At 38.4% G+C, this 9,510-nt stretch overlaps 1 protein-coding gene across 1 annotated transcript in view; it reads right to left on the reverse strand.

Annotated features, from left to right (window-relative positions):
* The window catches only part of msi2b (musashi RNA-binding protein 2b), a 290,893-nt gene that overhangs the window by 50,126 nt on the left and 231,257 nt on the right, over positions 1–9,510 (reverse strand). The window contains exon 9 of the mRNA XM_016478837.1: positions 5,080–5,194. Within this exon, the coding sequence (XP_016334323.1) occupies positions 5,080–5,194 (115 nt within the window). The remainder of the gene's footprint in view (positions 1–5,079; positions 5,195–9,510) is intronic.

Raw genomic sequence — 9,510 nt, forward strand, 5'->3', positions numbered from 1 at the left:
TTATTAACTCACACTCAAGTTGTCCCAAACCGGTTTGACTTCCTTTCTTCAGTGGAACATAAAAGAAGGTATTTTAAAGACTGTTGGTAACAAAGCTCTTTTGGTTACCAATGACTTTCATTGTATGAACAAAAAATACTGAGATGTTTCTCAAATTATCTTCTTTTATGTTCCATAGTTTATGTTAGGCTGTTGTAGCCTAAATGTTTATGTGAAATAAGTATTTTCAATGACTTTAAACTTTAATTTTATGTTGAATCAAATAAAACAGTTCTAAAGCTACAATTTGTAATGTCTACTTCATACTTTCTCATTTAACACAAAAATAGCTTTAAATAATCTTTTGTGGGTATTTTCACAGTCAAATTTATTTTGTGATTCATTGCGATTAATTAGATTAATTAATCGAAACATCATGTAATTAATTAGATACAACATTTTAATCGACTGACAGCCTTCATTTTAAAATGAAGTTTATTCCTGTGATGGCAAAGTTAAATTTTCAGCAGCCATTACTCCAGTCTTCAGTATCACTTGATCTTTCAGATTGATTTGAAATAGAAACATTATAAATGTCTATACTGTCACTTTTGATTAAATAAATGCATCCATGCTGACATTTTTTTAAATTTCTTTCTTTCTTTTAAAAAAAATACAAAACAAAAAAAAACACCCTCAACTTGAATAATGTCTTGCTGTTCACCAGTGAAGAGTCTTCACACAAAAGCTCACAATAAGGCTGTATTTGTGAAAATACCGGGCAAACACAAGTTGAACAAAAACATGTTTAATGCCACTTTTGGCTGAGCTAAACACAAAAAATTATAATAATAATCAAGTAGGGTACCAATTTTTCCCAGAGACATTCCTCCGCCTCCTTGTCAAAACTATTCAGCTCAATTGTCAGACCTAAATGGCTCTCCTCTGAGTTTAATGACCGAGCTAAGCCTCAACGTCGAGCAGTGGGCTCAACAAAGGGCCACACCATGAGACCAGCTCCAATAGCTTTGACGTCCTACAACAAGTGGCAAGACTGCATGTTGTAGTCACGGCCCCTCTGCGGGAGACAAGACTGAGCCAGACGACGCTAAATGCAAGGGGGAGAAAGAGAGGTACCTGAGCCTGAGGAGAAGACTCATTAAGCTACACTGTCACCAGAGCAGACACCTTCCGTCTCCCGGCAACGCTGTAAATAAAGACTGTCACTTAATCTGGCCTGGTGGCGACAGCCTCGCCCTCTTATTTGCGTTATTAATATGCATGCTAATGTGCCCATTTTATGGCTCAACAGTTTCGATTCACTGTAAAATCAATTATCCATCTGGTAAACCTGCACTTTGCGCTGGCTGAGATGTGTATTAATTTTAGCAAACATACATGAGGCCCAGCACAATAATGATAAATAGCTCGATTAGGTGTGGTAAACACCGTTGCTCAGAGCAGGGCTCTAATGAGATTTCGGCACATAAGGAATTGCGGTTCCTTAAATAATGAGCCTTGTTGATTTTTGTATGCAAATTGCCAAAAGGAATGTTTCGCTGTCCTGCTTTCCAATTTCATTTAGATAAGACAGTGTTGCGATCGAGTGAGCGTGAACCCCTTTAACCGACACTCTGCTCCCACTGTCTCCGTCTTCCTCCCTTTCTGTTTGTTCAACACTGATCTGCTTTAAACCCTAATAAGCTCATGACACCCACTTGCGGTGTAATTTAATCAACCTCAACGCGAGTCAACTTGAGCTGACATCACGCTGTTGGCACTGTGAAGTCGAATGATATCATAAACTCCTAAAATGCTAGGGGGCGCCGGTTGTTGGCGCGAGGTCTCTTCGTGTGCTTACATATGCAGAATAACCGAACGGACAAATTCACCCTCCTCTGAGGTCAGTTTGTTGAAATCATAGGTTCATAACTCAACATTACTTACATTTTCCTCTTCATTTATCACTATAATGCGGAGCCCTGCTCTGGTGAGGGTCGGTTAGGGATTTGGCGGGGCTGGAAGCGGAGCTGGCTGAATATCAATAGCATATTTCATGCGGGCCCGGCGAGGATGCTTCATCAAGTCAAATTATGGGCAGGACGACCTCTCCTGCAGCTTCACCCATTAGATGCCATTCGCATTCTGCACAAGGCATCAAACGATTTATTTGCTTCAGTTACTTTCAGCAGACGATCAATCTCACAGTAATTATCTCTACAGAAAAACGTCAAGACAAGCTCTTGCCGATGTCGGGATGATGGCTCTGGTGTTTGACGGGTTCCAGTGCTCATCTCTGTGATAGCACGCACGTGTCGTATCCGTGAAGACTCTGAAGCAGGGCTCCCAGCAGAAATGGAGAGGAGTTTCAACTGGCATGGCAGTCGTAGAGCCGCTAGCAGAGCATGGAGACGTTAACGCGAGTGCAGTGCCAGCATCGGAGTGCCAGTCCCAGTGATCTCTCTGAGGAGCTCTTTCAATGGGCTGTTGCCTCTCCCTGACTGCCTGTTCCAACATTATGATTTGGCATTTTGTTCTCTGAGTTTACAGTGATGCACTTGTTCCACACCATCAAGCTCAGCATCTATGCTTAAAGCATGAACAGACATATTTACAAGTATCATTCTGAAACAACCATTTGTCTGAGGTCAGCTTGAGGCAACATTTGCTCTAAAATCACACACAGTGAGTCGCTGGATCTAGAACACAGAATTTCCTATCAGTGGGTCTGATTCAATAATAATTTTGCACTAATAAAAGTGTTAGTGTCTGTAATAATGTATACATTGTATATGAAAACTATATATAAATATAAATAACAGTATATAACAAGGCCATAACCATGTCTTGAACATTGGGGGGATAGATAGATAGATAGACAGATGGATAGATAGATAGATAGATAGACAGACAGACAGACAGACAGACAGACAGATAGACAAACAGATGGATAGATAGATAAGATAGATAGATATCACCGTTCTATATTAATGTGCCGCTTTCATTGACACACACACACACACACACCACTCTCACACAAAATCAGAGATCGCACTACGTGCACACAGAAACATTCAGGACTCTGGAGCACAGAAACATGTTGTCAACGCTGCCCCATGACTTTTAATTATAAAATAGCTTCGATACTGAATCGGTACATTATATTTCTCAGCAACGAAGAGGTCAAATCAATGTTTTTAAGTAAGTAAACTCATTGTTTCATTGTTTGTAGAGAGAGACGCACAGACCCAGGTAATTCATACACGCAACTTTCCTCCCTCTCCCTCTCTCTCAAATGGCCGTATTTCTATTGTAAAACAGTTGACTAATATTAAATGATTGGCAACTTCCATCTTACCTCACTCTCTTTCAACATTAAACTGACGCTTCGCGCTGGAATTCACACTGATTCTGTGAACAGTAAACCCTGCCTACATTGATTTGATTGGCCATCTCAGTTATTTTGAGATTGACGAGTGCTGTTAGCCCGCTGAGTGAGACCAGGCTGAAAATATAACTTATAAAGCTTTTTGTCATCCTAACAACAAGCGCTGTGTAATGGAGGGCAGCAGATCAGTGCAAGAATTTCAAACATTGGGGGGTACAGTTTTTCCATTTCTAATTATTGGGGGGCACTTGTATAGAGATATGCAAAATAGTTTCCTTTATTTATAAAAAAATGTTGTAAAATATTATTGAAATAGCACTATTCAATATTATACTTTTCATATTTAAATTTTTAAATATTTTTAAATATTATATTTACACACAAATAGTGAACAAGACTCAATCATAAGGTTTTTTCAAAGTCAACATGAAATCAAATTTGACCCTATTTATTTTCGTCATAGACGTTTGTGGTCATACTTTGAATGATTCATTGGTGCACATTATTGCAAAGAGTAAAGTGTTTGTCTTCGCAATCTTTTACGAAAATGTCGGAACTTGCTCCGTTTCTGCTTCTCTACTTTACTTTTTTACCCTCTAATTTTCAACCCTTCTCCTTCAATCACCAGTCATATAGAGATCACGGTGAACTAACTGTGCTGGTCCATATGTAATTCCCTCTTATTGCAAGTCAATCAAATCCCGCTGGATAAAATAAAGCCCCCATCTACATTTTTTTATAGCTGCATATCCACATCACAGAAGTAAAATGGGCTGAATTCTAGTGCTGTGTTCGATACATCGATACGACGATGTATCGTCACAGAGATCTGACGATACAAGTATCGATACAGCTGGCCCTGTATCGATATCGCGGCATGTGCGCTGCAGTGGACCGCGCTTAATTTGAATACAAGAACACCATTTAAAGCAGAGTATAAAAGTGCAAGGTTTCTAAAAAATAATGAATAGAGCATAATATATAGGCTACAACGAGGTTTGATCTGGCCGCAGAGGAACACAACTGGGGTTGTCTGATGTGAAGAGACGTAATCCTCGAAACTTCCCACTTGCACAATACGGAAATATCTGCTAAATGTCTTACTTATCTTGTCAACCTGGCAACCATGTGTACGCGCTCTGTCCTCACTGTGGATAAACGCGCTTGCTTTCTGAAAATACCGGTTAGCTTGCAGTTTAGCGATCTCCACTTCAATATTCTATTATCAGAAAAGTGTGATTTATCAAGTGTTCATTTATGAGAGAGAGAGAGACTGTGTATGTATGAATTACCACTACAATGATGTTACTAGCTCCTTGTTGAGAAAGATAATGTAGCTCTTCAGTGATTAAGCTATTTTATTAATAAAATTGCGGGGCAGCGCTAAAAAGTTTGTCTAAAGAGTAACCTGACTAAACGTGTCTGCGTGAGCTACAGTGAAGACAGCGCATTAGTTTAGAACTCTTCCAATTTTTATTTTTTTAAACGTAGAGAGTGTGTTGATTTGTGCAATGATAACCTACTCCCGTATCGTGATACGTATCGTATCGTGATACGCATCGTATCGTCACTTTGCTGGTGATACACAGCCCTACTGAATTCAGTTTCATGCTGATTTTAAATAAGCACCCCAGTCAATGATCAGATTACAGCAATGATTGACAGTGTTAATGTATGAATAATTGTATGCAGGAAATTGAGATGACACTTACTCAGCATGCCCATTCCCAGCATAAAGGCGTCCATGGTGTAGGGCAGACCTCTGGCTCTCCCCCGCGTCCCTGGAGGAAACATCACTTCCTTCGGCTGGGCCTTCTTACATTCTACCTGTGGATGGAGCACAAAAGATGTTGTTTCAGTGGTTTAGCTACTAATAAGACTACTTATTGCATCAAGGAACTGTCTGACTTTTACAAATGGCCTGCCCACAGGATATAAGAACTATGTTGTTCATATTTGGCTTGTGTCACCTTGCAGACAAACTATCAGAGCTCTCATAAGGATAATACATCACTTGTTAGAAAAATGAAAGGGACTAAAACAAACACTCTGTTCAGTCTGTGAAATCACAGTGTTTGTGCATCTCAGTCAGCAATGTACTGCATTAATGTCGCTGTAGTTTTTTGAGAGAGTGCTTTTGATGTTTGCGAAGGCATGCCGTGCAGTCTTCGGGCAAAAAAAGGATAAGTTCTTAAAAAAACAAAAAAGTTGTTTTTATTTTTTGTTTCCTCATCATTCCCCTACTGTCTTGCCACTCCAATCTGGTCCTCATCATCGAACCATTTCTACCCAGTGCACTTCCCCCTGATCACCCCCCCGCACCCCCAACCAGCTCCCTGCCGCCTTCTACTGATCATTTTCCTGCTGTGTTGACTGACATTTTGCCCTCCTCCACAATGCACAGTTAAAAGTCTGTTCATGACAGAACACACAGAGTGGGCGTCAAGAGTGACAGACCAACTGCAAACACCAGCATCAAAATTAAGTACAGCTATGAAATGAAGGATCCGTGGGTTTGTGGTAGTGACACGGTAAGAAATATCAACCCTAACATTGTGCAAGGCGTTGTGCACACAATGTGTCAACAAAGCCTCAACCACCTAAGAGATGCAGCCTGGCTTTATTTAAGCCCAATGAAAGCACAGATGACCAGGAGGGTATGAAGTGTCTGACAGACTGATTACTGGCATATGTACACACCCCATCGTGCACATGGCGCCTAGGGTAAGTAAAGTGGTAAATGCACATGAACGGCTTATTGGAATTTATTATGAGTACTATGAGGGGCTCTTTTAAGGCATAGTAGATAATCTGCCCTCACCAAGTCAACCTCTATTTGTCCATTTATATTACAGATGCTTACCTGCTCTTCTCTGGAGCTTCAGTTCAACTGGCTAATGGCAAATGCACACTACAAGACAGAAGTTCGACACACTTTCATGTTTTAAGCATGTGATTTAAAACACATGAACGTGAATGAATGTCAGGGAAAGGAATGATCTAAGAGAAGGGGTTTCAAGCTGGCGTCTGGTGACCCACAAGGGGTCGCAAGGGGGGCTGCAAAAAGTAAAGTGTAAAAATTATTTAATAAAAGGTCCACGGGTTTACAGTAGTTTGAAAACTAATTAAAAAAAAAATTTTTTTAATGAAGACTGCATTTGCGTGTTAAAAAAATACAGTGAAAACACTAATATTGTGAAAAAGTATTATAATTCTGAGTAACTGTTCATAATCAGCATATCAGTATGATTTCTGAAGGATCATGCAACACTGAAGACTGGAGTAATGGCTGCTGAAAATTCAGCTTTGCACAGGAATAAATTATATTTTTTAATTATATTCAAATTTAAAATAATTATTTCAAATTGTAATAATCTTTCACAGTATTACGGTTTTTACTGTAATTTTGATCAAACAAATGCAGCCTTGGTGAGCATGAGAGATTTCATTAAAAACATTCAAAAATCATAATGTTTCCAATTTTTTGATGAGTACTGTACATAATTATGATTTTTTTTTTTTCTATTGACAGAGATAGTTTTTAACAGTAAGAAGTAATACTGAAGTGTTTGTCATTGTAATCTTTTACGAAAACGTCAGAACTTGCTCTGTTTCTACTTCTCTACTTTATTTGCGTACCATCTAATTTTCAATCCTTCTTCTTCAATCGCCGGTCATTTAGAGATCATGGCGCGCTAACTGTGCTGGTTCATAAGCTCAAAGAAAATAAAGATGAAATTATATGAAAAACTTAAAACTTACAAAATCTTAACTATTAAAATTACTAAAACTAAATTAAAGCTAAACAGAAATATTTAAAAAATAAAATCCAAAAACAAAAACAAAAAAAGACAAAACCATAAACATACTAAAACTAAAATGAAAATGAAAACTGAAAATATAAAAATAAAAGTTAATGCAAAATATTAATAAATACTTTAATAGTATATAGATAGATAACACTAAAACACGGTACGGTTATACTATTCACCATTTCTCACATAGTATATAAATAAATAAATAACTCCTTGAATGTGAGCAAAAGGGACAAGATTTTGTGTGTATTTGGCCTAATTTTGTCTATTTCTTTTTCACCATCCCAGCTTTTCTAACACATCAGCTCTCTACAGATGCTTCCAGACACATATGTTATGTGCATAATCTCACGGCCCATTTTAATTGCCAAAGACCAAAATAAAAATGTATACCTTCGAAAAACTGGCAGAGCTCTTCTAAATTAATTAATTCACCCAGCATGTAACACATCAAGCTAGGTGACTGTATGACAGTATGTTGACCTTGATGTTAACTGCAAGAGAAAATATTCATCACCTAAAGATAAAGGAAATCCAGATATCTGTTAAAGATAGCACCTCCATTCTCTCAAATGACCTTATTTGTCATCGGAAGCGCTAAAAGAAAGCTGTATTTTCACGCTTTGAGCGGGCTAACAAACTTCAGACATTGCAATGCAAACACTGCTGCCTCTTTTCCAAAAATGAGCACATAAACCAACAAGCACTCGTAATCAGTATTCAGGTCCTCAGGACTTCTCCAAATACAACATGCCTTCATTAGGCACTGGCACTAAAGAGAGAGAGAGTGTGTGTGTGTGAGTGTCATGCGTGTAATTATGTCAGTGTGTGGTTTCAGTGATGAGGCCTGCAATCTCTGTGTGTTGCTAATAGGCGAGGAAAGCCTTGCTTCTGATCTGACTGTCATCAATGGGCATTTAAGAGCCATGACTATGGCTCCACATTATTACTTAACTAATTACCCTCGTCATTTGAGGTAGGCCAATGATGAGCTCTCTTCCCTCGTTAATGAAACTACGAAGGCACATGGCTAATGACCTGAGAGCACAGGGCAGCTGCGTTATCACGCCTGCACAGGGGGAGAAAGACGAGGAGAGGACGAGAGGAGGAAAGGACAGAAGGGACAACTTTTGATGAGTGGATGCCTGCACTTTTGGACCAAATCTGGAAATCAACTAAAAACCTCACCATAAAATGCAGCATTCTTTGTGTGTGCTATCAAGGCATCAAGAACTTCTAAAATGTGGCAGTCTTCTAAACATTTTTTTAAATAAAATAAGAAAATAATTTAAATATTATTTTAATAAAAATATTTAAAAATATATATAAGGCCGTAAAATATTAAAAAGGCCAAAATAATGAAAAAATTAAGAAAATGATATAATGCTCAACAGAACATATACAAAAAACCTTTTCCAGCTTCAGCTTAAGTTAAGCATCAGGGACTAGATCTTCTAATAGAATGATGCCACTAAAATTAGCTTTAAATACAGTTTTAATGTAAATTTGTGTTCTTACTATTTTTTTATTATATAGTAACCTTTGTGTAAAAGGAATAAGCCATGAGACCACGCTATATTGTGAATATAGTTAGGTCAGAAGTGGTTGCTGGGATGTCTATGCATTTTGTGCCTAACAAAGTCCTTTTGCCACATCTAAATTCATAATAACATCTCTTGTAACTAGGGTTGGGTACCGAAACCCGGTACCAATATGGCACCAGTACCTATGTACCCGGTATGTACAAGAACCGAATCAGAACGCAGATTTCGGTGCCATGCCTGAGCGATCGATTGAAATATTTGTCCTCTGGTTCTCTGAACCGTATGTAAGAAGCATCATCACCGGCACCGCACGTGAAAAATAATTTCCCGACTGAGAAAATGCATATGAACTCAATTCGGAAAGCTCTAATAATACAAATCCAACAAATCTTTGTAGTAACGCGAGTGTCCATGTTGTTTTCACATTCCGACTTAAAAGCACAACTCGGGAAATGAGAGCATCCGTCTTAATTATTATGAAAATACCAGAGATGGCTTGAATAACACACATAAACTATATTGTCGCAGTCGAGTGTTTATTGTCTTCGTTTTATCATTCAAAACGTTTATATGTTCTGTTTACTCAGTTACAGCTATAATAGCGACGTCTTCGTCCATATTAGGGATTTCCTGGAGGGTCATGAGTTCCGCTACTTCTGTGACTGGATATGTGGATTTTCTGTGCGAGGGCGCCCAGTATGAATGAAACAGACATCATGTGTGTATAGTGCTAATGGCCAATCCATCATTTTTGGGGGAATTTTTATTTATTTATTTTTGTAAT

Source organism: Sinocyclocheilus anshuiensis, unplaced genomic scaffold (genome assembly GCF_001515605.1).
Source record: "Sinocyclocheilus anshuiensis isolate Anshui unplaced genomic scaffold, SAMN03320099.WGS_v1.1 scaffold1170, whole genome shotgun sequence".
NCBI lineage: Eukaryota > Metazoa > Chordata > Actinopteri > Cypriniformes > Cyprinidae > Sinocyclocheilus > Sinocyclocheilus anshuiensis.